At 48.4% G+C, this 26,667-nt stretch overlaps 1 protein-coding gene across 1 annotated transcript in view; it reads right to left on the reverse strand.

Moving 5' to 3' along the window:
• Nucleotides 1-26,667, reverse strand: part of SLC24A3 (solute carrier family 24 member 3) — a gene marked incomplete at both ends in the record, with an annotated part of 474,110 nt that overhangs the window by 389,927 nt on the left and 57,516 nt on the right. The window contains one exon of the mRNA XM_079718743.1: nucleotides 14,722-14,850. Within this exon, the coding sequence (XP_079574869.1) occupies nucleotides 14,722-14,850 (129 nt within the window). The remainder of the gene's footprint in view (nucleotides 1-14,721; nucleotides 14,851-26,667) is intronic.

Genomic DNA, 26,667 nt, shown 5'->3' on the forward strand with positions numbered 1-26,667 from the left:
AAACTACCTAAAGGCAAGAATCTTGAGACTGGATGGGGAGACAGAGGATGCAAAATTTTAACAACAGATGACACCGTGGCGTTGAAAAGACAATAATTCTAGATTCATAACAGCTACTACTGAGAGACTGTGTACACTTGGGAACCGCTAAGCAGATCCACCAGGCACCACATTATTTGTCCTGGGCCCCATAAAAGGAAACATCCTTCTGTGAGCCACAAACACACAATGATTCCTGCAAAGAGGCCAAGGTTCTGCGTGCAACTAGTGTCAGTGATAAAAAACACCTGGCAGAAGGATGGGTACCGCTGGGTTACATCTTTCCTTCCTTTAAATTCAGTATTAAATTATAATTTAACTTAATGAATTGGTCTAGTATTTGTGGTTAAATGGTGCAGGCAGTAAGGAGACTTTATGTTTCTGGAATATGGAAGGACAGTTGCCCATGGGACACAGATCACCTTGTTTTGGATGAGTTGACTTAAGGCTTGTCCAAAGGGCAAACCCACTATGGTGAAAGGGGAGAGAACTGAGCAGAGAACAAGCCCACCTGCTTTCGCACCTTCTCACCACCCTTTACTTTTTTTTTTGCGGTATGTGGGCCTCTCACTGTTGTGGCCTCTCCCGTTGCGGAGCACAGGCTCCGGACGCACAGGCCCAGCGGCCATGGCTCACGGGCCCAGCCGCTCCGCGGCATGTGGGATCTTCCCAGACCGGGGCACGACCCCGTTTCCCCTGCATCGGCAGGCGGACTCTCAACCACTGCGCCACCAGGGGAGCCCCGCCCTTTACTTCTTCTTCCTCCATCCGCTGATATCCACTCTGCACACCCAACCTTGCATACTCAGTCTTAAGACCCAAATTCCCATCATCGGTGACTTTTCTATGGATTTTCCCAGGGCAGTCAACAAGATTACAGCATAAGTGGAATTCCCATTCCCCAAGAAAGGTCCCCTGGGAGGCAGAGGCTGATGCTAACAGGCTGTTCATGCGCCCAACATGTATGCTTTAAAAATTAAGAATATTTTTACTTTCCACCTAGGTATTACAATATTAGTACAGGCCAGACTGACTTTACTCTCCTCCTAGAGGAGAAGTCTCCATGCCCTAATCAGTGTCTGAGTAATCACCACACCCTCCTGTGCATGACTAACGGAGGATCTGTGTGTGGGACCCCTGAGCACATGGTGGGCGCTCCAGAAATGGGCATCTGTCCACAGTTGGGTATCTGCTTTGTGCTAAGTTCTTCACACACTTTATTGCATTGACTCTCCATGGCAACCCTTTCTGTCTCTGCCATGAATTATCCCCACTTCGCAGGGGAGGAAACCCAGGCTTGGAGAAGTTAAATGACTGGTCCAGGGCCCCACAGTCCATGGATGTCAAAGCAGGACTCCTCTCCGGGTCTGTAGGACCCTGGACCACATCCCTAACTCCACCCAGAGGTACTTTATACTTACAGAACGTGGGTATCCCTTACCTTCTGGTTCTCACAATGACGCTGAGGCAGGGTGGGTACTCTGAGTGCCTCTTTAGTGACCTTAGACCCCCTTCCCAGGCTCCTGCCAGGGTGGCCTGACCCACTGGTCTGCAGCCTGTTCTCCTCCCTTCCTCAGCCCAGCGTCCCCGACCCCAGTGGCATGAGCCCTGAGATCCCGCTGCAGGCTCAGGGCTGGGGTACAAGGTCTTGGCCAGGATGGACAAGCCACTGGGCTGGGCTCACATCCACTCCGTTCTGAGTAAGCTTCTAAAAAAGGCTGCTAATCTTTAATTCAGGGATTTTATTGTTCTAGGATAGAAATTTCAGCCACACTAATGGTTTCACATTATATCAGGAACCTCAGAAGCGCCAGTATGAGAAACCAGACATGGACTCATTTAACCTTCCTCTCCAAGGTGGGAAGGGAACCTTGTCATCCCAGGCCAATCCCAGGGGATGCAAACGGGTAGGTGGCCATGGGAGCCCCCAGGTGGAGGAAGAAACAGGATACTGCCTGATGCCCAAGTGTGCAGTCAATGGGAACCATGCTCAGCGGGTTAACTCGGACACACACACCCCCCATCCCTTGGCCACACTGCCGGTTGTTCCTGGGAGCCTGTTTAAAAAGTCTGAGGCCCGGGAGGCTGCTGGGAGCCTCTGGGGAGAGAGGCTGGGCCCTCCCGGGGCCACCTCCTACCCCAAAGCTCCCAGAGGCCATCCCAGGCCTGAGGGTGTCCAGATCAGGATGGGAGGGCCTCAGGGAGAGGCAGCCTGTGCCCTGAGGCCCTGCCCTCAGGCCCATGGTTGCCTGTGGGTCAGCCCTACCCCTGGGTCAGCCTCTGCTAAGGAGGGAGGGAGCTGGGGAGGCTCCTGGTAAGGAAGGCAAGGTCAAAGCCACTTAAGGACCAGGCAGAGACATTCCCTACTGACCCTCATAGACACACATTTTATTTTATTTCTTTTGAATTTTATTTTATTTACTTTTTTTATACAGTAGGTTCTTATTAGTTATCTATTTTATACATATTAGTGTATATATGTCAATCCCAATCTCCCAATTCATCCCACCACCACCACCACCCCACTTTCCCCCCCTTGGTGTCCATACATTCGTTCTCTACATCTGTCTAGTTCTGCCTTGCAAACCGGTTCATCTGTACCATTTTTCTAGATTCCACATATATGCATTAATATACAATATTTGTTTTTCTCTTTCTGACTTACTTCACTCTGTATGACAGTCTCTAGGTCCATCCACATCTCTACAAATGACCCAGTTTCATTCCTTTTTATGGCCGAGTAATATTTCATTGTATATATGTACCACAACTTCTTTATCCATCCATCTGTTGATGGGCATTTAGGTTGTTTCCATGACCTGGCTACTGTAAATAGTGCTGCAATAAACATTGGGGTGCATGTGTCTTTTTGAATTATGGTTTTCTCTGGGTATATGCCCAGTAGTGGGATTGCTGGGTCATATGGTAATTCTATTTTTAGTTTTTTAAGGAACCTCCATATTGTTCTCCATAGTGGCTGTATCAATTTACATTCCCACCAACAGTGCAAGAGGGTTCCCTTTTCTCCACACCCTCTCCAGCATCTGTTGTTTGTAGACTTTCTGATGATGCCCATTCTAACTGGTGTGAGGTGATACCTCATTGTAGTTTTGATTTGCATTTCTCTAATAATTAGTGATGTTGAGCAGCTTTTCATGTGCCTCTTGGCCATCTGTATGTCTTCTTTGGAGAAACGTCTATTTAGGTCTCTGCCCATTTTTGGATTGGATTGTTTGCTTTCTTAATATTAAGCTGCATGAGCTGTTTATATATTTTGGAGATTAATCCTTTGCCTGTTGATTCATTTGCAAATATTTTCTCCCAATCGGAGGGTTGTCTTTTCATCTTGTTTATAGTTCCTTTGCTTTCCAATGCTTTTAAGTTTCATTAGGTCCCATTTATTTATTTTTGTTTTTATTTCCATTACTCTAGGAGGTGGGTCAAAGAGTGATTTACGTCAAAGAGCATTCTTCCTATGTTTTCCTCTAAGTGTTTTATAGTGTCTGGTCTTACATTTAGGTCTTTAATCCATTTGGAGTTTATCTTTATGTATGGTGTTAGGGAGTTCTCTAATTTCATTCTTTTACATGTAGCTGTCCAGTTTTTCCAGCACCACTTATTGAAGAGACTGTCTTTTCTCCATTGTATATCCTTGCCTCCTTTGTCATAGATTAGTTGACCATAGGTGTGTGGGTTTATCTCTGGGCTTTCTATCCTGTTCCATTGATCTATATTTCTGTTTTTGTGCCAGTACCATATTGTCTTGATTACTGTAGCTTTATAGTATAGTCTGAAGTCAGGGTGTGATTCCTCCAGCTCCATTTTTTCCCCTCAAGATTGCTTTGGCTATTCTTTTGTGTCTCCATACAAATTTTAAGATTTTTTCTTCTAGTTCTGTAAAAAATGTCATTGGTAATTTGAAAGGGATTGCACTGAATCTGTAGATTGCTTTGGGTAGTATAGTCATTTTCACAATATTGATACTTCCAATCCAAGAACATGGTATATCTCTCCATCTGTTTGTGTCATCTTTGATTTCTTTCATCAGTGTCTTAAAGTTTTCTGAGTACGGGTCTTTTACCTCCTTAGGTAGGTTTATTCCTAGGTATTTTATTCTTTTTATTGCAATGGTGAATGGGATTATTTCCTTAATTTCTCTTTCTGATCTTTCATCGTTAGTGTATAGGAATGCAAGAGATTTCTGTGCATTAATTTTGTATCCTGCAACTTTACCAAATTCACTGATTAGCTCTAGTAGTTTTCTGGTGGCATCTTTAGGATTCTCTATATATAGTATCATGTCATCTGCAAACAGTGACAGTTCTACTTCTTCTTTTCCAATTTGTATTCCTTTTATTTCTTTTTCTTCTCTGATTGCCGTGGCTGGGGCTTCCAAAACTATGTTGAATAACAGTGGCGAGAGTGGACATCCTTGTCTTGACCGGATCTTAGAGGAAATCTTTTCAGTTTTCACCATTGAGAATGATGTTTGCTGTGGGTTTGTCGTACATGGCCTTTATTATGTTGAGGTAGGTTCCCCATGTGCCCACTTTCTGGAGAGTTTTTATCATAAATGGGTGTTGAATTTTTTCAAAAGCTTTTTCTGCATCTATTGATATGATCATATGGTTTTTATTCTTCAATTTGTTAATATGGTGTATCACACTGATTGATTTGCGCATACTGAAGAATCCTTGTGTCCCTGGATGTATGATCCTTTTACTGTGTTGTTGGATTCTGTTTGCTAGTATTTTGTTGAGGATTTTTGCATCTATATTCATCAGTGATATAGGTCTGTAATTTTCTTTTTTTATAGTATCTCTGTCTGGTTTTGGTATCAGGGTGATGACAGCCTCGTAGAATGAGTTTGGGAGTGTTCCTTCCTCTGCAATTTTTTGGAAGAGTTTGAGAAGGATGGGTGTTAGTTCTTCTCTAAATGTTTGATAGAATTCACCTGTGAAGCCATCTGGTCCTGGACTTCTGTTTGTTGGAAGATTTTTAATCACAGTTTCAATTTCATTACTTGCGATGGTCTGTTCATATTTTCTATTTCTTCCTGGTTCAGTCTTGGAAGGTTATACCTTTCTAAGAATTTGTCCATTTCTTCCAGGTTGTCCATTTTATTGGCATAGAGTTGCTTGTAGTAGTCTCTTAGGATGTTTTGTATTTCTGCAGTATCCGTTGTAACTTCTCCTTTTTCATTTCTAATTTTATTGATTTGAGGCCTCTCCCTCTTTTTCTTGATGAACCTGGCTAAAGGTTTATCAATTTTGTTTATCTTCTCAAAGAACCAGCTTTTAGTTTTATTGATCTTTGCTATTGTTTTCTTTGTTTCTATTTCATTTATTTCTGCTCTGATCTTTATGATTACTTTCCTTCTACTAACTTTGGGTTTTGTTTGTTCTTCTTTCTCTAGTTCCTTTAGGTGTAAGGTTAGATTGTTTATTTGAGATTTTTCTTGTTTCTTGAGGTAGGACTGTATTGCTATAAACTTCCCTCTTAGAACACACATTTTAAAACACTGCAAAGTAAAACTCCACCCTGGTGTTTCTCAGGGGAAGAAATCTTAGAAAACCCAGGGACCCCCAAGATGGAGTCTCCAAATGAATGACTATCCGTGTGACTCACGAGACATGCTGAATGGATGAGGAGCCCCCGGCAAGACAGGCCTGGTGCCTTAAATGTGGCAGACACCCTCCATCTGTTTGTTTGTTTATTTGTTAGTCTGTTTGTTGAGGGGCTGGAGGAGATGAGGCCCAGCTACCCTCCCCTCGGCCAGACTCCCAGGGCCGGCTGACCAGAGCTGTCCAGGGCATGCAGGGGGTCTCAGGCCGTGCTCTCAGCCTCGGCTGCACCCTGGCATCACTGGCAGCTTTCCAACCACTGGTGCCTGGCTCCCAGTCCCGGAGACTAGGGTTTCCTTGGCCTGGGGTGGGGCCTGGACTGGAAGTCTCCTCGGGGTTCCTCACAACGCAGTGCACACGCCACGCCACAAGAGCCTAGGAAATCCGGATGGCTGGGCCCCCTCCCCAGAGGTTCTGACTTGCAGGGCTCAGGTGGCGCCCGGGAAGGGGCATTTCTGACAAGCTCCCAGGGCTGCTGCTGGCACTGGTCTGCCCCACTTTGGGAACCGCTGCCCTCAGGCAGTTGAGAGCACTCAGATGAGGACAGCGTGGTGCCCTCCTGGGGACCCCCCTACGCAGATGTGACTTCAGGCTGACTCTGCTCACAGAAAGGCGAGGACAGCCCAGCCTTGGGGCAAGAGGCCAGAAAAGGCAGGAAATGCAAACGCTGGTCCTTGCTCTGCTGCCAGCCAGAGGTGGACCCTGGAGACGCCTCTAGACCTCGGTCCTGGCATCATCAGTGAAACAAGATTACCTGTGGAACAAGATAAATTCCAAATGCATAATTCAAGGAAAGAGCTGCCAGTCACCCCAGGCATGATGCTGCTGCAGAAGCAGTTCAGGAGTGGGGACCAGGCAAGAATGAACCCCAGAGGGCTGGAGACGCACCCAGGGCCACATTTGCTCCTTGGCCACAAGGAAGAAGTGGCCATTGCTGCCACAGACCACAAGGGTGCAGCCAAGGAGAGGTGTGGGGCCAGGAGCTGGCTGATGCTTGAGCTGACCCCATGGTGGGTGTCCCCAGCCCCCCCCATTCCATTGCCTGTGGCCTCCACACACAGGTGTGCTCACTGTCACCACACGCTCACCGGCGGCCGACCCCACATGAATGCGTCACCCTCTGACCCAAAGGGAAGCAATTCCAAGGTGCAAGGAAGATTGAACAGGTGGTCTGGACACCCAGACTCTAGAACAAGGGGTTAGTCCAGACCAGGGGTTTTCAAGCATTTTTAGAGGATTAACATTTATTCTTCTCTTAAACAAGACCCCCAAGGATCCTTCTGGTAACAAAGATAACGTAGCCACGATTTATTAAGCACCTACTATGACTGAGGTTTTGCTGTTTTACGAAGCTTACGTCACTTCATGCACGGGCATCTTAATCTGCATTTTACAGATGGCAGAAATGAGGTTCAAAGAATTTAGGAAACTCACCTGGTGTCACATAGGTCGAAAGTGACAAAACTGAGATTTAGGATTTACTCTGGAACGCAAGCTCTTTCCACGTTACCGCCAATGACTTCACGCATTCTCAAACACTCACTGTTTTTCCTAGGCTCCTTGCATTTACAAAGAAAAGATGCAATTTGCAAACAGACACAACTGGGACAATTTCTACCTGACTTGTGATCCTCTCAAGGTGAAAAGAGAATCGAATTGTGTCACCTGACCAGGTAAGAATCATGAAGCTTAAAGCAAGAGTTAGGCCAGCCTCAGAAGATGTAAGTTTGGGTTACGATTTCTCTATACAGGGGGTATACTGCTTTTGAAATAAGAGAGACATAAAGGAAAATTGAGACGTTTGTTTTTTCAATAAGAAACAAGTCTGGGGGGAAAAACTGCTTTCTCTTCTTCCAAGGCACTGAGCTAAAATCCATGTCCCAGGCTCCCTTACAGTTAGAAGTGGTCATGGACTGAGTCCTGACCAATGGAATGTGAGCGGGAGGGAGGGTCTGGTCCATAAAACTCAGCTATGCACAGCCCTCCTGGTTCTCTCCCCTTAAAGCAGAGAAGCACAGTATCTTGGAAACCAACTGTGAGGACAGGGAGCCTCACAATGGAAGGTTCCAGAGTCCATGGACCACCTCTAGCAACAAGGCCACCCACAGACCAGAACTTCACATGAGAAAAAGAAACTTCTTTTATATTACCCCAAGGTCTAAAGGACTTATTTGTTACAGCAGGTACAATAACCCTAATCCAGTAAAGAATCTGACACAGATTAAAAAGCAGATCTCAATGAGTTTCTAAGGTGTTCCACTTAAGAGTGTCAGCAGCAATTATTTGAATCATTATGAAAATTACAACTGCAGAGAGAAGTTGTGAGCTAGTACAATAAAGTAAACTTCTTTTAAAACTTAAAAAAAAAAATCTTAGTTGTTTCCTGGGTTCGAACCCAGGGATAAAACATGGAGGTGATTGAAAATTGTCATTCCTAATATTCTGGAAATATTTGATTAAATCAAATATAGTATTAAAATTAACTTCACCTGTTTCTTTTCAAGTATTTAATGTAGCTACTAGGAATTTTAAAATTACATCTGTAGCTTGCATTAGATTTCTACAGGACCGTGTTCCTCTAGATCATGCAAAGGTCAGATTTTCTAGATAGTTATTTTGACATGCATTGATTATCCATGGGGGACAGCCAGGGGTCCTTTATGCCCTCTGGGTCTCATTTTTTTCATGCAAAAGGTGAGAGATTTGGACCTTTAGTGCTCCGTAGATTGGTCATGCCCAGCCCTGTGGTATTAAACCAGCTGACCCTGATGCTATGGTTTAAACTCAAGAACAGCAGGATCCCAACCCTGCCTTTGTTCACAACCTGGACCTGGACCAGCCTGCACGTGATTGCCACTCCGAGCCTGGCCTCCAGGTTCTGTTCATGGTCCACACTTACCCTTGGACTCACCCCGTACTGCTTCTCTCATTCCCACCTCTGACTTTCCTCCTCTAGGACAGCTCACATGTGACTCTTAGATTGTGTGGTTCCTGGCCACTCCAGTAAACAACCACCTGACCCAGTAAACATTCCTGCACAGCCCCGTGGGGCGAGTGCCCACCAGCCTCTCTGTCCTGCAGCAAAGGCTCAGGGTGGCTTCCCCATCCCCACAGACCTCAAACCCTACAAGCCAGGCAGAGGGAGGGAGCTGGGCACTTTATCAGAAGAAAATGAAAACAGAAACAGACTTACAGATCTCGAAAACAAACTTATGGGTACCAAAGGGGAAACATGGAGGGAGGGATAAATCAGGAGTTTGGGGTTAACATAAACACACTACTAAATATAAAATAGATAACCAAAAAGGATCTACTCTATAGCACAGAGAACTATACTCAATATTCTATGATAACCTATATGAGAAAAGAATCTGAAAAAGAATGAATATATGTATATGTATAAGTGAATCACTTTGCTGTACACCTGAAACTAACATAATGTTATAAATCAACTATACTCCAATAAACTTTTTAAAAAAAGAAAGAAAGAAAGAAAGAAAGAAAGAAAGAAAGAAAGAAAGAAAGAAAGAAAGAAAATACAGTGATCTCAGAGCGAAGCCCATGCCAAAGGCTATCATTTTAAATAGCCTCCTTCTTCCCAAGTTTCTTTGAAAGAGGCACCCTGAGGAAAAGCTCATTTCCTTAAAATATCAAAGAACTAAAAACCAAAAGATGATAGTTTTTTTTCTGGAAACAGACTGCAAAGTGTAGAAAGAAAATTCTGCAAAGTGTACCAATAAATATTCCCAAGAATCCATCTCTGCTACAGTTGTGTACCACCCTCAATATTACATTTAGCAAACTTAATTTTCCACGGATCGAATTTATTCAAAGTTGAATTTCTCATAATAGGTCATCTGAGTAAACAGTTTCAAATGTTATTTGCCAGAAGACAATGTTTCGAGGCTTGAGATGAATCGCAGTGTCAGGCTAAGAAAACAACTTTAAAAATTCACAGGGGGCTGGAACGATGGCAGAAAGCTTAGAGCCTGGAACTCAGTCTTTTTCGTACGGATCTAGAGGAAAAACTTACAAATTTTCACCAAAACCATGTCTTGGAGGAGCAAGGGAAAAATGCCGTTTTATAAAAAAGAATCCAAAACAACCCAACATGTCTTTTTTTTTTTTTTAAACATCTTTATTGGAGTATAATTGCTTTACAATGGTGTGTTAGCTTATGCTTTATAAACAAAGTGAATCAGTTATACATATACATATGTCCCCATATCTCCTCCCTCTTGCATCTCCCTCCCACCCTCCCTATCCCACCCCTCTAGGTGGTCACAAAGCACCAAGCTGATCTCCCTGTGCTATGCGGCTGCTTCCCACTAGCTATCTATTTTACATTTGGTAGTGTATATATGTCCATGCCACTCTCTCACTTTGTCCCAGCTTACCCTTCCCCCTCCCCGTGTCCTCAAGTCCATTCTCTACATCTGTGTCTTTATTCCTGTCCTGCCCCTAAGTTCTTCAGAACCATTTTTTTTAATTCCATATATATGTGTTAGCATACGGTATTTGTTTTTCTCTTTCTGACTTACTTCACTCTGTATGACAGACTCTAGGTCCATCCACCTCACTACAAATAACTCAATTTTGTTTCTTTTTATGGCTGAGTAATGGAACCCTCTTGCACTGTTGGTGGGAATGTAAACTGATACAGCCACTATGGAGAACAGTATGGGGGTTCCTTCAAAAACTAAAAATAGAACTACCATACGACCCAGCAATCCCACTACTGGGCATATACCCTGAGAAAACCATAATTCAAAAAGAGTCATGTACCACAATGTTCACTGCAGCTCTATTTACAATAGCCAGGACATGGAAGCAACCTAAGTGCCCATCGATAGACGAATGGATAAAGAAGCTGTGGCACATATATGCAAATGGGATATTACTCAGCCAACATGTCTTTAAAGTGGCAGCTGTCATATGAAGAGTGAGCCATCTCAAGGTTGCCACACGCACCAAAGACAAAGCTTCCACTGAATAATGCCCCTGCCCCGCAGGGCTCCTGGTTATCAAAGGGAGGGAGAGGGAGATGGGGAGGGAGAGGGAGAAGAGCGGGGAGAAGGAGAGGGAGGGGGAGGGGGAGGGGGAGGGAGATGGACAGCGAGAGGAAAACGGAGGGGGAACGCAGAGAAGTAATTTACTAAGGGAAGTGGAGCTGGGCGTCTCGGGGGTGGACGATTTTGTGAATTCCTATTCTTGAAATCGCTTGAAACGATTGCAGTTGTGCAACGGAAGAGACAGATGGGATAAAGTAGTCCCAGGTCCGTTTCCCAGGTGAGGAAATGAACGTCTGCGAAGCAAGCCAGCCCCATCCCCCAACCGTTCTCAGGACCAGAACACAGGCCACCCCATCGCCAGCCTCCGAATCAACCTCACTCACACCCACGGCATCTCCAGCCAGGGGTTCCGAGAACACAGCCTGAGAAGCCCTGTGACATCAGAGCAGCACTAGGCACACTTTACAACCAGAGCCCAATTAACTCCCATCCGTGACCCTGACACTGTTGCTCCCACGGCCAGCCTGGCCCCCAAACGCTCGGGTCCCCGTGTAAACGCTCAGCTTTCGGCACAGACAGAGCCCTGACACCATCCCTGTGAGTGCGCCCCGCTCGGCGACACAGTCACAAACAGGAAAGAGGCCGTCCCGATGGTTCGCCTCCCAGCCCCACACAGGAGACTCTGGGAGCAGAACCCCACGTCGTCCCAGTACGGGTAACACCCACCACGGACAGGGCGCTCCAGCCTCTTCAGGGCAGCTGGGCAACATTTTGTGGCTTGGCCTTGGCTCACACCAGCTTGGTCCCCTCATCCTCCAGTGGGTTAGGGGTAGAGAAGATGAATACCGTTCCGTCTCAACTCAAAATCAGGATCTTCTGAGTGCTCTCAACTTCCTTCATAAAAGATCTGTTCAGTCAAGGGTAAGAGGCAGACTTCTGACAGCTTTCTGGAAAGAGCACCGAGGCAACAGGGTGACAATGTTTTGATGACGTTCTTTTTTGTTTTTTTCTTTTTTTTTTTGGCCTCATCACGAGGCATGTGGGATCTTAGCTCCCCCAACCAGGGATTGAACCCGCACCCCCTGCACTGGAAGGCAGAGTCTTAACCACTGGACCACCGGGGAAGTCCCGATGACCTGATGACGTTCTTATAGAAACAGAGGGCTCCTCAGAGGCACTGGGCTCAACAACACGGGGAGATCTTCCGTTACAAGATGGTGCTTGAGCCTCTCCACCCAGCGGGCCACTGCTCGGGCCTGGGCCGCCTGAGGACTGACCCAGACAGGCCACATCTGCCCATCCCCGAGAGGAGGGGCTGGAGAATGTATTTAGTTCCTTGATGCTCGTGTGATGGAGGGACGGGTGCCCCCAGCAGACAGTGGGAAATTCGGGAGTGAGGTCCCACTGTGGACCCTCCATCTGCAGCACCAAGCTGGGTACACACACCTGATGACGTCACTCCCAACCCTCATAGCAGCCGCGAAAGGTCGGAATGATCATCTCCATCTCACAGAGAAGCATACAAAGGCTCAGAGAGTCTGACTCTCTTGCCCTCAGCTTCTCAGCCAAGATTCAAACCCACGTGAGTGCGACCCCAAGACCCAGGTAAGAGACGGGCTCTCGGATTTACATATCCACTGTATGTCCTCAAGATGTTTGCAACTGAGCAGGAAAGACAGCCAGGAGAAACATTCAAAGACAAATGGACATTCTAGACCAGCCTGTCCAATGGACCTTTCTGCAATGGTGGAAATGTTCTATGTTCTGTGCTGTCCAGGAACCACACACAGCCACCGGCTATTTGATGTGTGGCTAGGGCGACGTTGAATCTGAATTTTTAATTGTATTTCATTTAAATTAATTTGAACTGAAGGGGCCGCTGAATGTCCATATCGATAGGACAGCGTAGTTAGAGATATTTTCTACCAAAAACATTCAGAAAACAGAACGGTCATAGCAGGCTTCATGCAGGACAGAGGCTCCAGGCAGGCCCTGGATGTGCTAGGATTTGAACAGGACCCTTGTTTCAGGCATGATCATCTTCCCTGTAGAAACTGGTTTGGAGTCAAGGACCCCAGGAATCAAGCCCAGTGCCTGTGGTCGTGGTCCACAGATGAGGAAAGCAAGGACGCTCCTCCCGCATCCTTGTTCTTCTGGGAACTGCCTTACGCAGCAGCACGGGGAACTCTCGTTCGCCCGCCGCCACTGTCCTCCTGGAGGCTCTCCTCTCCTCCTTGCCCTGTGCCCTCCCTGCCAACACGAGCAGGTGCTGGGCTCAAGCTCTCTTTAGAAACCTGGACATCTTCTGTTCTACTTGTGGGCTGAGTCACTCCCCTCCTGCCATGGCTTTCACGTGCTTTATTCTCTTACACCTGTCACTCTGAGAACGGCATGTCTTGAAACAGTAAGCAGCACCACTCACAGAGAGAGACAGCTCCACCACCCCAGCACACAATCCCAACTACAGGAAACAGAAGCCCTCCATCACCACTGGCCCTGCGCAGTGCTGGACCCCAATCCCAAGAGCGGGGCACCGTGTCTGTCTGACTCCATTCTTTCCCATACGAAGGTGCACCCAAGGCAACGGCTGGGCCCCCTAGTATTGAATCTCCTGTCTCTGACATCCCAGTCACCGCCTGCCTACTAGTTGCAGAGATGTTGACAAATCTTCGGCTGTAAGACCAGATCAGCAAACAGGGTTCCCGGCACAGCAATGACCTGCCCTTCAGGCCAGGCCCCTGCATGCCCAGCTCTCAGAAGACACGTGGCTCTGTCTGCACAGTGGGGCACTTGAAACCTCCGTCCCCAGTTTTCATTTCTAGCTTACGCAGCTGCCACGTGCTTCACTCACTTCCCAGAGTATTCCTTCCAAGCATTAAGAACAGCCACAGGAACCCTTAAATTCTCTAGCTTAAGGGACATAGATCATGTAGGGTTGTAGGTTGTTTTTTGGCCGGGAGGGGGTAATCTAGTTTTAGTTCTTCCAGCTGTGGGAAAGGGAACCTCTATCTACCTTCCCAAAAAAGCGCAGACACACAATTTCACCTTCTGTACTCCGAGGACTAAGGTTCTTTGGGCTGCAATGAAGATGGTGTATGTCTTTCTAAGATGACACTCAAAATAAGGCCAGCCTTTGCATGTGGGATCACTGTGTGGTTGAGCTCACCACACACTTGAGACCCAAGACCCCACCAGGTAGGGAAGGAAGACCCTCCAAGATATGAAAACTCCATGTCAGGGTTGACAAAGTGGCCACAGGCCTGGTACATCCCACAGCTCGCAAGCTAAGAATGGTTTTTAAATTTTTAAAGGATTATAAAAATCTTTTAAAATATACTATAGACACAGTAACGAGTCTGCAAAGCCTAAAATATTGCTGTCTGGCCCTTCCCGGGACAAGGTTGCTGACCCCTGGTCTAAATGAGCAGGACCTCAGCTGTCCAGAGGGTACCTGCCGTTTCCTGAGCTGAGTCCGCATCATTCCAAGTCCTCTTCATCCCCCTATGTTAGTTTTCCCTTTAAGTTCAGAAACATCAGACATAAAATGTTCTGAGGAAAGGCAGAATAGCTATCAAACATAATAGCTGATGAACAAACATTCACTTCTTCCAAGGAGCTCCGCATCACAGGTAAGGATCTGGTTCGATACCTGTGCCTTTACTGTGACAGAAACAAGGCTCCGATTAACCACCAGCCAGAGAGGATTCCAGGCATCAAAGCGAAGACGCCACAGAACGTCCTCACCCATCCTGCTCCTGACTCAGTGTCCCCCTGGGTAGCACCAGCATCCACATTTGCGAATGGTATTTTGAATCACCTTCTCCCCCACTGTCCGAGGGAGAGAAAACAGAGGCAGAAACACGCTTGAATTGTCCCCTGGGATCCTGCCTTTGAGGGTCTTAGACACCTGCCCCTAAATATCCTCAGAGTCTCTCTGGATTAGAACTCAAAGGAAAAACACAGCATCCGGCTCTTCCTGGGCTTCCACCAGAGAGAACGGCAGCCCAGCCCGCAGCGCGAAGCCCCCAGTGCAGCCACCGTCTTACCTGGTTCAGTGCAGTTCTTGCTGCTCCGCGGCCCTGCATCTTCTGAAGTCAGCGAGTCATTCACCTGCATTAACTTCCTCCCCACGGTCCACTGTCTGTCTTGCCCGATGAGGTCCATGAAGTCAAGGTCTGGGGAGAAAGAGGTCACAGCCACGCATCACTAAAAGCTGGGTGTCACCTTTCCCCAGGCTGGGTGCCCAGCGCCTTCAGCCATCAGCACTCAATCCAGCCGACACCCCTTAGACCTCCCACCACCGTCGCTCACCATCCTGCCCCTAGCTCCCAAGGGCTTCCTCGGCTCCTGGATCCTACTGGGTCCCACAGCGGCAGCCCTCAGCCAATGGCTGGGAGCGGGCCATGTATAAACACCTCACCCTCCAGTGGGATGACTCTGAAGTGTGTGTTCTACCCTGGAATCCAGTTTTCTCCACTGGGATGACTCTCCAGGTGTCTACAAGGTGACTTTCCTGATAAAACACACTTTATTGGCCGCTGTCCTTCCCTGTCTTAATTCCCTGCACCCAATAACATGCTGAGAAATGTGGAACAACCAATTCTCCAGGTGAAAAAGTCTTGGTTTTGTATCCACTGGACAACTTCCATGGTGTAAATATTCCCATCATGTCCAATCTCGAGCTACCAACGTGATCTCACTGAACGTGGACTTGGGAAAAAAGGGCACGGTTGGGTCCACTAAGTCAGGGTGACTGGCACCTACCCACCAGCATCTACTCCTTGACCAGTACTTCCCTGCACCACCTCCCAAATACACCACCTGCCACTGAACACCTGCTCAGGATCTGCTTCTCGGGGTCACCCAGGCTAAGACACCACAACAACAAGCCCAGAGCCTGGGCCAGTGAACCCACATAACAAGATTTCAGTAAACACAAGATGAGAGCATGAACAAGGGGAAAGTTGATCACTGAATGCGTGACTAGGGCTGAGGTCTCTGGCTGAGATGACCATGGGGATGGAAGTGCAAGGAGAAAGAACAGAGATGGAAGGGCCCGTCGGGGGAGAATATGGTGGCTTCTGCTTCGGACGTGTTGGATCTGAAGTGTCTGTGGACCATCCACAGGGCAGTGTGCTGCCCGGGCAATGTGGGTGCAGACACCGCAGGGCAGACAGCTAAGCTACACAGAACATCAGGAGAATCATAAGCAAATAGGGAAGAGTATGGCATGTGTACGGATGCAGTTCCCTAAAGAGAAGGGAATGGAAGAAGAAACCATGGGAAACTCAACATTCCTTCAGAGAGCAGGGAGAGTCAAAGCATTCAGCAAAAGATCATGAAAGGGAGGAAAAGAGCAAGGGAAGTGGTGTCACAGAAGGTAAGCAGAAAGAGAATTTCAAAAAGGAAAAAGTGGCCAATGGCCTTGACTGCCATGGACAAATCATGTAAGACAAATGCAAAGACACAACAGAGCGGGACCTCAGAGGGTCACTGGGATGTGGAAACAGCAAGCACAGATGGCTCTTTCTAGTGGCTTGGAACTCAAGAAAGATGTGACATGAGGCTTTGGCTACCTCTCGAGTGTCTAGAGTTGCTGTGGTCAGAAAATGGATCTAAGAACAAGACAAGGTTCCAATTCATGGGCCCAGTGGCCTTCACAAAAGGCCAGAGGGTGTGCCCCACCGAGCCACACCAGCACAGTGTTCTGAAATGGTCCATGAAGAGCTGAAGGTCATCATGCCCTTTCCTCTATTTCCATGGGGATTTTAGTTTCCTAAATGATGTCACTTTCATTATATAATTGGAACCTCATGACAATGCTCAGGAAAGAAAGAGGGAGCCTGGGCACTGTCTCTTTGTCCACTGCTGTCTCTCTGACACCTAATCACTGCTGGCTCAGAGTAGGTACTCAGTAAGTATGTGTCAGAGTAACCATTCCCACTTTGTGGATGGATAAAGTAAAACTCATGGAAGTTTCTGGAAATCACAGTGCTTGTAGGCATCTCACCTAAAGCCAACAGGACACACAGTAACATCTGCAGCTCACAAACTGAGGTCTTCCTCAGTCAAATGGAACCTGCTCCACATGGAAAATTATCAAGTAGCTAATTACAACTTTTACACATTAGCTAGGACAGCCCCTAGGTTTATTCTCAAAAAAATATACAACGTGGGACCTAACTAGAATAAACAATAACTTAAGACTCTGAAATACAGAAACCTACATGATGGCCAGATATATATATAGCCATAATTGTGAAGACAATCCCAAAGATATTTCAAGGTCAAAGCAAGGCATTTGTGTAGTCTTGTTCACCTGAATGGTTAATTCTTAGGATTAAGAACAGTGACAAGCAGAGAAAAAAATTGCAAAAAACTCATAAAGAAGGAATAAGGTCAGTTGCCTTAAAATTCAACAGGCAATTTGAATAAAATTCAATATTCAAATGTGAATATTACACCATATTATCATAAAGGGTCTAAGAGTGTGGAGAAGGACACCCCGATTGTCTCAGACTGGGTTTCCGCAGAAGCAGCCCCTGAAGACAAGGATTTGAGCACATGGGGGGTGATCTCAGGAAGCACCCGTGGTGGGACAGGGCCAGCGAGCCAGCCAATGGAGGGGTGTTTCAAGTCCATTGCTAAAATGGGTGAACTAGCACTTGACCCCTCTGGAAATCTCTGGGGGCCAGGGTAGACATGCAACTCAGACACCCAAGGGGTGAGGGAGCTGGGGTATTTATCTACCTGCTCTTGGTCTGCCATGGGTTGAATGTAGGCTGTTCCCAGGGGACATTAATTCCAACCAAAAGTGGGCTCTGGTACCCAGTAAAAGGCCTTAGATAATGAGACACAGGTGCTGAAAGTTGGACGATGCCCATGTGCACTGAAGACATGAGGACAAAGTGATGCGGGCAGGATGCCGATGGCATCTTCCAGCCTACACGAGACCAACAGATTGGCCGTTCTGCTCTTCTTGTAATGTGGGTTAAAGAAAAGTGCTCTGTGGTGCTGCAATCCTAACATTCAGGAAGATCCCAATGTGCGTTGTTTGTATAGTGGTGAGCATAGCTGCCTTCCAGGAAGATTCCAAAAATCTGCAAAGAAGCAAAAGCATCCCTTCCAGTGACTTGCAAAGTTCCTGCTCAGGCCAAATTTCCATGGTTCTGTAATTCCGAGAGAAAAGCTGATACCAATTAAGAGATATAAAAATAAAGCCAGCTATTGTAGCAGAAAATTAGAGGATTTTTTTACATGATGATTCAATAGCTTCAGGAATTAGAGGCTATTAAGGCAGCGCCTCTGGATTCCAAAACCTACAAACTTTTATCTCAAAAAATTATATATGACCACTGACCACTGATACACAGATGTGGAGACCAGAGTCTGAGAAAATGAGAATGATGAAACCAGAGCACTGCGTTCACTTACTTCCCACTGAGAACCGTGTGACGATATTACACCCCATTCTCTTTGTCCTCACAGAACTGCTGGTGAGGGACTTCCCTGGTGGCGCAGTGGTTAAGAATCCACCTGCCAATGCAGGGGACACAGGTTCGAGCCCTGGTCCAGGAAGATCCCACATGCTGCGGAGCAACTAAGCCCGTGCGCCACAACTACTGAGCCTGTGCTCTAAAGACCGTGAGCCACAACTACTGAGCCTGCATGCCACAACTACTGAGACCCATGCACCTAAAGCCGGTGCTCCGCAGCAGAAGCCACCGCAATGAGAAGCCCGAGCACCTCAACGAAGAGTAGCCCCCGCTCGCCGCAACTAGAGAAAGCCCGTGCACAGCAATGAAGACCCAATGCAGACAAAAAAAAAAAAAAAAAAAAAAAAAGTCAAAAGAAAGAAACAAAACTGCTGGTAAGGTAGGAAAGGGCAGTTGCTTCTCGGGTCAACTTACCTTTGGAGTAAATAAGTCAGAGTAGAAGTGATCTGCCTGAACTCGGAACCCACCCATGGCCACATCCAATGCCAGTTAATAATCATCATGACAGCCATTTATTGAGTGTCATGACAGCCATTTATTGAGTGTCTATTATGCGAAGAACTTGCCACTTTTCGCCATGTTTCATCTTAACATCTTATTTTGACCTATTAACTCCACTTGCAAATAAGGAAACCAAAGCACAAAAGAGGTTAAAAGACTTGCCCAAGGTCACACAGCAAGCAAAGTGGAGCAGAATGGGGATTTGACCAGGATCTGACCAGGTCTAGTGACCCCAAAAGCCACATTCTTGGTAGATCCCTGCAGAGGATGAAATCCATCTGGCCATATTACTCAGCTATAGCAAGACAGATCCACAATGCAGCCTGCACCTTACACTAGGTGAGGGGCGGAGACAGTCTCACTGGACCTACTTCCCCCAGAAACTATTAGGAACAGTGGCAAGTCAGGAGCATCATCCTGTGAAAGCATCACACACACAAAAGCAAACGGTCCTGAAACCCCACTGGATGCAGGACGCTCAGCTGAGCGTGGATTTCTCAGAGACTCAGCTGGCCCCTTGGTCACAACATGGAGGGTTACAGTCTTGGAGTTAGGGAGGAATGGGTGGGCAGTGGGGAAGGCAGAGGGGATTGGGGGAGGCGCCCGCTGCTCTCCCCTCATCACCCCCGGCTTCCCTGGACTTCTTGGCCCGGCAGGGGCTGCTCCTCAAAGCTACACTTGAGCAATGTCAATAAAAGCCCTTGGCCCCTATCCACCGCGTGCCTGGCTCCGCCTGCCAGGCCCTGGAAGTGGCGAGCTGGCTTAATTAGTCAGGGAGGGGGTGGGGGCGGTGATGAGGGAGGCAGCGGGCTCACATGTCACATGTCACCAGCTCCGAGCAGGGCGGCAGGGGTGGGCCGTGGAGATAGCGCGGGGTGCCTGCTGGAGGGGAAGAGGTTCTCAACTTGAGACTCAAGCACACGCACTAAGGAAGGAGAGAGTGTGAGGCTGGGAGCCAAGTTTCCATTACAGAGCTGTGCCCTCATCCTCTCCTGCTCTCTCCCTCCCTCTCTCTCTCTCTCTCTGTCTCCCTGTCCCCTTCCGCCTCCCCATGACCAGGGCTTGGAAAGCCCAAGGCTTTCTGACTCTAAGAATGGATTTCCTTCGGTGCCCCATGTCCTAGCTTCACCCTAAGACTAACATGCTTTCTCCCATGTGCACCCTTGTCCCACATAGGGTCCCAGGCCCAGCGGAGAGGTGTAGCTGCCACCCTCTGAGGAGGGGAGGACCCCCTTCAGATCAGGGTCTGTAGACAGGCAGGTTTGCTGCAGCAGCATCAGAATTGTGCCCCTGCCCGTGTGCTCGCAGCCATCCTGCACCTCTCACTCTGCACTACCCCCGGCGTTTCGCCCATTTCACTGATGGGGTAAAGCAGCGAACTGGGACTCAAGCCCAGATCTGACTCCAAAGCCCAGCTGTGCTTGTCCCACTTCGTCCCAGAGCTCAGGAGCCCAGGGGAAGTGGCCTCCTGGGGTCAGCAGGCCCCCTTGCAGGGTCGTGTTAGCTCTCCCCTCCCCCAGATCTGGAAGCCAGCATTTCTTCTTGAAAACTGGGATGGAGAGAACCACCCAGAGGATCAGGGCAGCAGGTGAGAAAACTGAGTCTTGCAGAGCCTAATGCAACCCTGAGGACAGAAGGTCCAGAAAACTCAGTGAACAGAGCAAGTGACAGAGCCCATGGCGGCAGGACTGGATGCAGCGCTCAGGCCGGCTCAGGCTCAGGGTGCTCAGCAGGGCTATAAATACCCCACCCTGCTGTTTACACAGCTGTCCCCACTCTGGGCGCCCGGGTCTTCACCCCGGGGTCAGAGGGCGGGTTTGCATCAGCCTGCAGCCCTGAGACCGCCTTCTGCAGACTCTCCAGCAAACGAGTGGGGCACAGCTGCCCCTCCAGCGCCCTCTCCCTACGGCCACCATCCTGACCCCCCACCCGCCGAGGTTCTCACCCTCTGTGGGTGAACGGGGGAGGAGGGCAGGGCTGGCCCTTGCTTGTGGATCTTCACACGGATTCTCCAGCTGGAGGACAAGTGTGGCTCTGAGTGGTTCTGGGTCCTTGGAAAGGAGCACAGACTGTGGAGAGGCTGCGAGCTCTCCAAACCCGCCAGGAGAGGAAGAAGCCGGAGGCTGAATGTCCTGGAGTGCCCAGGACAGCCTCAAAGCTTCCAGAAAGACAGAGAAGAGCAGACCCAGAGAACTCGAAGCTGCGGGGAGGCCACAGACTCCAGGTAAACCTCTCCTCTCTCTGCATCTACATGCCCTGCCCAGTGGGTCCCCCATCTCCTGCCCTCCGGCTGCGCCATGGCGATCACAAGCTGCAGCTCTCAGGCTGCACTTAAACCGCATCCCAGTATCAAGGCGCCGTACCTCCACTCAAGAGGAAGACCCTACGGAAGGTTGAGGTTTCTCGGTCCCTCTAACGGGAAGAGGGAACAGTAACCCCTGGCCACCTGCACACAGATATGGGCCCTTCCGCCGATGCCCGCCCTCTGCAGGGCTCCTGCACAGAGCGCAAGGTCAGCAGCAGCAAGAGCATCTCCTGCGGGCTGGTGAGAAACGCAGCGCCCAGCCGCGGAGCGGGACTCTGCACAGAGCACAGTGGAGTCTGAGCTGCTGCTCCCAGGCCCCAGGAAACAGCTTCAAGTGTTATTTGCCAAAAGACGATGTTTCTAAGCACAAGAGGCAGAGAGAGGCTGCAGGGCGTAGGCAGAGGGTCCCTGCCCAGCACTGCTGGGGTCCCGATGGAGAACGGGAGCAGGCGGCCAGGGCTCTGGGTCATGCTGTGGACCAAGTGCTGCCCAGTCGTGTCCTGCATCCGAGGAGGCCGGTCCCATGACCCGTCCCCGTGCAAACCCTCCCACGGGAGGGAACGGGCAGCCCAAGAAGTCCTGACTGCTGCTGTGCCACCCCTTCCCTCCTGACACCAACCCTCACAGCCCAGGCCACACACCTTCCCCAGGACACAGAGGCCGGCGGAGCCCATGACAGAGTAGCCTTGGGAACAAGGGCAGCCCAAGGCACTCAACCCAAAGGCAAGAGTCCCAAGTGGCCCCGGATGCAGGTTCTGCCATGGCTGTCAGGCAAAACAAGGCAGGTCTGCTTGTGAGACTTGGAGGCCGAGGTGGGGGAGCCCAGAGAGACCCGGGCCGCTCCCAGGGAGAACCCCTTCCTCCACTCAGCCTTCCTGACCTTCCAGGAGGTCCCCTCAGCACAAGGCCCCAGAGCTACTTCTCCTTCAGAGCTCGCATCACAGATGGACTCATCACTGACTGTCTCCGCTGCTCCCCCCGCCCTGCGACCCCCACCTGTCCCAGGCCCCAGGAGACCCAGGCTGTCTGGGCTTTTCTCCTCCCTGTGCCCCTCCCCCACACCCCTGCCTGAAACCCGGTGGGTGTCCAACAGCCACAATGTCACAGCGCTTGCCTCAAGGTGGGCCTGGGGAGTCATTGCCCAATTCCCAGGAAAGACCCCTACATCTTTCCTCAGGGGTCCTGCCCCTTGATTTGAGGCTAAGTTTAAATGACAGGCCTGGGAATTTTAGTGGCAAACCTAAAACAGAATCCAAGCGCTCAGGGTTCCCGGACAAAACTGTTTGCGTTATATAGTCTTGCTATTCAAAGTGTGGCCCCTGGACCAGCCACATCAGCCTCCGCTGGGAGCTTGTTAGAAACGTGGCATCAGATCCCCCACGTGAGACTGCATTTAAACAGATGACTTGTGTACACAGTAGGGTCCAGGCAGCTCTGCGGCCAGTGCTGGGCTGGGTGTTTCTCTTCCCATTTGTTCACAGACCTCGGTCGCTGAGCACCTTCAAGTTCCCAGGACAGCGCTCTGCTGGATCTCTCCACCTGTAAGTCCCGTCCCCAGGGAGCGGGAAGGTCCCTTGCTGAGCACAAGCCCCTGCAGAAGGCGTGCTCCGGCATCCAGGGAGCTGGCTGGCCGCCCTGAGACGCTTCCCTCCTGCATCTGCCTCTAAAGGCGTGAGAAGACCAGGTCCCAGCAGCCAGGTTTCAGAGCTTCCTCTTTTCCAAACAGCTCCATCTTTCTTCACTGCCCTACTAACTAAAGCAAATGGGTGTGTTCCAAGGACCCTGGGGACTGGGCTTCTGGTCTCAGGACTTCGCCATCTTGGGCATCTGGTGACTTGGGATTCTAGGGCCAGATCTGTCCCTAGCTGTGGGCTGTTGGGAAGTTGAATCACTTTAACTCAGTTGCTGCATCTGAAAACTGAAGGGCTTGAATAATCTGACCACTGAAGTCCTTGAGCTTGGATTTTAAAAAAAATCTCGGGTAGAGTTGTGTACCCCAGGAGGCTGGGCTGTATGACTTACTGAAGAGTGGGAAGAAAATACGAGAACCCCCACGTCTGTATCACGTGCCAATCTTATTACATATTTAATATTTATAATGCAAGCTGACAGTAGCACCACCATTGAGCCCACGTGCCAGCATGTCCCATAATTAATGTAATAGAAGGGCACTGTCACCCAGGGTAGGCGAGGGGCCTGAAGGCAGAGCGCAGGGTGGATGTGGGGCCCTCCGGGCTCACTTGCTCTCAGAGTGTCCGGCATAGGGCCCTTTACATGTACTCAGTGGAGCAGATTTGCAGATATTATTTGAGACAGTAAAATCTTTACAACACTATTTTGAAATGAGATGGGGGCATGATCATGCAATCTTTTTCTACCATACGGATGTTCACCGACTATCTTTTGGCAAAGAATTCTTTTAAACTGTTTGAACTTAAAGTTTTTTAAGTTCAAAAAAATTCTTTGAACTTAAAGATGAATTACACATTTCTCTCTCACAATAAGACAACTGCTACAAATATGCCCACCTTTTCTGAGAAGACATTGTGGCCACCAGCTAAGGATGCACCTAGCAGGTATATTCAGAACACACACACACACCCTTCAAGGTGACATTTTAACAACCAGGTGAAACAGCACCTACTTTCCTTAAGAAATTTGTTTTATGGAGAGAACATTTTGAAAACAAATATCAAGAAATTGTGTTAACCTCCAAAATTGACAGAAATTAGTGTCTAAAGCAATCATATTTTCCACCTTAAAACATGGAAGCAGAATTATGTCACCTGATGAAAAACATTCCACACACAAAGAGTTTCAATGAGTTCTGAATCCATTTGTTAAAAATATGTAAATTCAACACCTTCTGAAACGTAGCATGATTAATTGATTGAAACCAGGAAAAATGGGGAAATGTGAACAAAAGTTTTTGCATAATTGGTGGGTGAAATTGCAAAATTAATGTCTTGATTTAGTAGGTATGGTCTATGATGCTTTTCTTCCATTTGGATCTGTGTATCTTGGTGAATTATCTATTTCAGTTAGGACAGCCATTAAATGTCAACATTGAACTGAACCTTAAATGAAAATAAACAGACTTCCAACTGGCTGTTCCTCAAAATATGGAACTAATATTTTCAAAAATGATTTAAATATATTCAATCATGTTGTCCTCAGTAAAACAGTACTCAGACCATAACAATATTAATAATTATAATACTCCAGTAAAATTGAAATGTTTTGCTCTATTAATAAAATCTTTATTTTCTTCCTCTTATGTTTCTTGATATATAAAAGTCAGGGGTAGATCCATGTTTTGTAGGGCCTGAAGCTTATGTAATGTTGAGGTCCCTCTTTTCTTTTATTATTTTTTTAATTTTTTTAAAGTTTTTTGTCTGGCCACACACCTTGTGGGATCTTAATTCCCCGACCAGGAATTGAACCTGGGCCCTCGGCAGTGAGAGCACGGAGCCCTAACCACTGGACCACCAGGGAATTCCCTCTTTCAAACAGAAAAATTTACAAAGTTAGATACAAGGCTTAAATATGTGTATACATAATATATATTACAATATTAATTATGCACAATTTCTAAATAAATATCCATTCTCCGATAGTTTGGAGATAGCAGCTTCAGATGACACATGCTGTTCCAACACCTGTATACGTTTCTTATTTCTTCCATTAGACTGTAAGCTGCCTGACACCAATTTTTTATTGGCCCCCAGTACTTGCATAGAGGAGGGATTCAATACATCTCCATCAGGAAATTAATTTTTTTAACTAAACTGGAGTGTGGTGCCTGCACCCCTCCCTGCCGACATCCCTTCTCCCCTAATTTGAATCAATCTCAGAATTTCCTTGGGAACGACCCCTCCCCCATACCCTATCTACCTGGTCTGAGCAGAGCATCACTCACTCATTCACTAAGGGCCTGGCCAATCAAAACCCCATATCCTGAAGGTCATGATGATTGGTTCCCAGGTGTGTCTGTAACTGAGACAAGCCAATCAAAACAGAGCTCCCAGGAGAGAGCCTAGCCCACTCTCTCCCAGTGAGCTTGAAACTGGAAGGAGGGCATGGATGCTGGGAGTCCAGGAATGCAGCCAGCACGGAAAGGTGAGCAGAGCCAAACCCAGAGCTTTCTTTCCTCTGCAAGGGGTTCAAGTACAGGCTGCAAGGAGGAAGGTTGGCCCCTGATGGTGGAGCTACAGAGTCTGTGCAACACCCCCCGCCGCCAAGTACCCAGAGGCCGGCCCAGGCAAACAAGGGAAACCCTCAAATGTCACTGTGAAATTGTAGTAATGATTTAGATTGCAATGCAGCATTTGCCACGTTGGGAGGCGTCCTGGTTTGTGTTTCCTGAAAGCCAAGTCCAAAACAAAGACTTGAGCGCAAGTAGTTTATTCTGAAGGGTATCCCAGGATGAAGGAGTGAGGGCACGTGGAAAGCAAGATGGGGAAAGGGAAACAGGAGCTATAAGGGAAGTTATAAACGGAGGATGTATATGATGGCTGCTGCCATGGCAACTAGGGCACGATCCCATTGGAAGCTTGGAGATGCACCCAAGATTCCTCCCAAAATTGTCCTCCAGCAGGATGAGGGCTGTAGCTCTCATCACCCCCTGACTGAGGACAGCCCCAGGAGCATGAACTCCCCCAAACTCCAGGCTGCACTTCTGGGTGGGCCACGTCAGCTCCCACCTACCGGGAACACCCCGAGCCAGAGAGACACGTGGCCCATGCTTGAGGTGGCACCGTCACTGCAGCAGAGTCTGAACCCACACTGCCCTGCCTGCTGCAGCTGCGGCTTGAACCCGAAGGACGATGGAGGGGGTGTCTCGAGGGACACCCAGTGATGCCAGCTACCGAAGGTAACCTTGGCCTCATCTTGGAAACAGTCTCTCTTGAAGCAAGTGGGAAGATGTGGTTGGTCCAGGGCCACGTGTAGATTTTCTAATGATGTTTTCCTTTTCTCCCTCTTCTCTCACCACGGAACTTGACGCCAGAACTAAAATATTCTCTGGATGCTTCCCAACGAGAGCACAGGACTAAAGAGGGGACAGGCAGTGTGGGTTTCTTTTAGGTGGAGAGTCACTTGGTTCTCACATTTTCCTACTCTTCAGCCCACTGCTTGCAGCTTTCCAAGTTGGAAACTGACGCCCACCACAGGAGAGCAACAAGGCTGAGTAGAGAGAAAGGAGCCTCCATGCCCCCCTGCCCCGGGTTTCCATCACGAGTCAGAGATCCACCAACAGGAAGGGGAAGACAGGGAACAATCCCATGAATGGCCAGATGGGGATGGGTTGACGCATACCACCTTCCAGGCCACCACCTGCCACCTAAGCAAGGGCCGGTTTGCTTCTGTCATTTCAGCCCGATGGCAGCACCTCCCCTGCTCTCATCCCATGAATCCCTCCCAGTGAATTTCTATGGATTCAGGATTTGCCTAAGGAATCAGGCTTTGTTTATTTTCTAGAGCCCTAAGAAGAGCAGAAAATGATCATCAAAATTCAGTATTTGGGGCCCACCCGCTACGGGCCTCCAGCCGAGGGCTCCTCATTCCACTCTGTGAGGTTTGCACCGCGCACGCCTGTCTCCCCCTCTGGTCCACTCTCTCTCCCAAAGCCTGAGAGATCCCGTCCATCTCAGCCACCACCAGCCAAGGCCAGTAAGTCCTCTGTCAGGGAG

This window comes from Hyperoodon ampullatus (assembly GCF_949752795.1).
Source record: "Hyperoodon ampullatus genome assembly, chromosome: 14".
NCBI lineage: Eukaryota > Metazoa > Chordata > Mammalia > Artiodactyla > Ziphiidae > Hyperoodon > Hyperoodon ampullatus.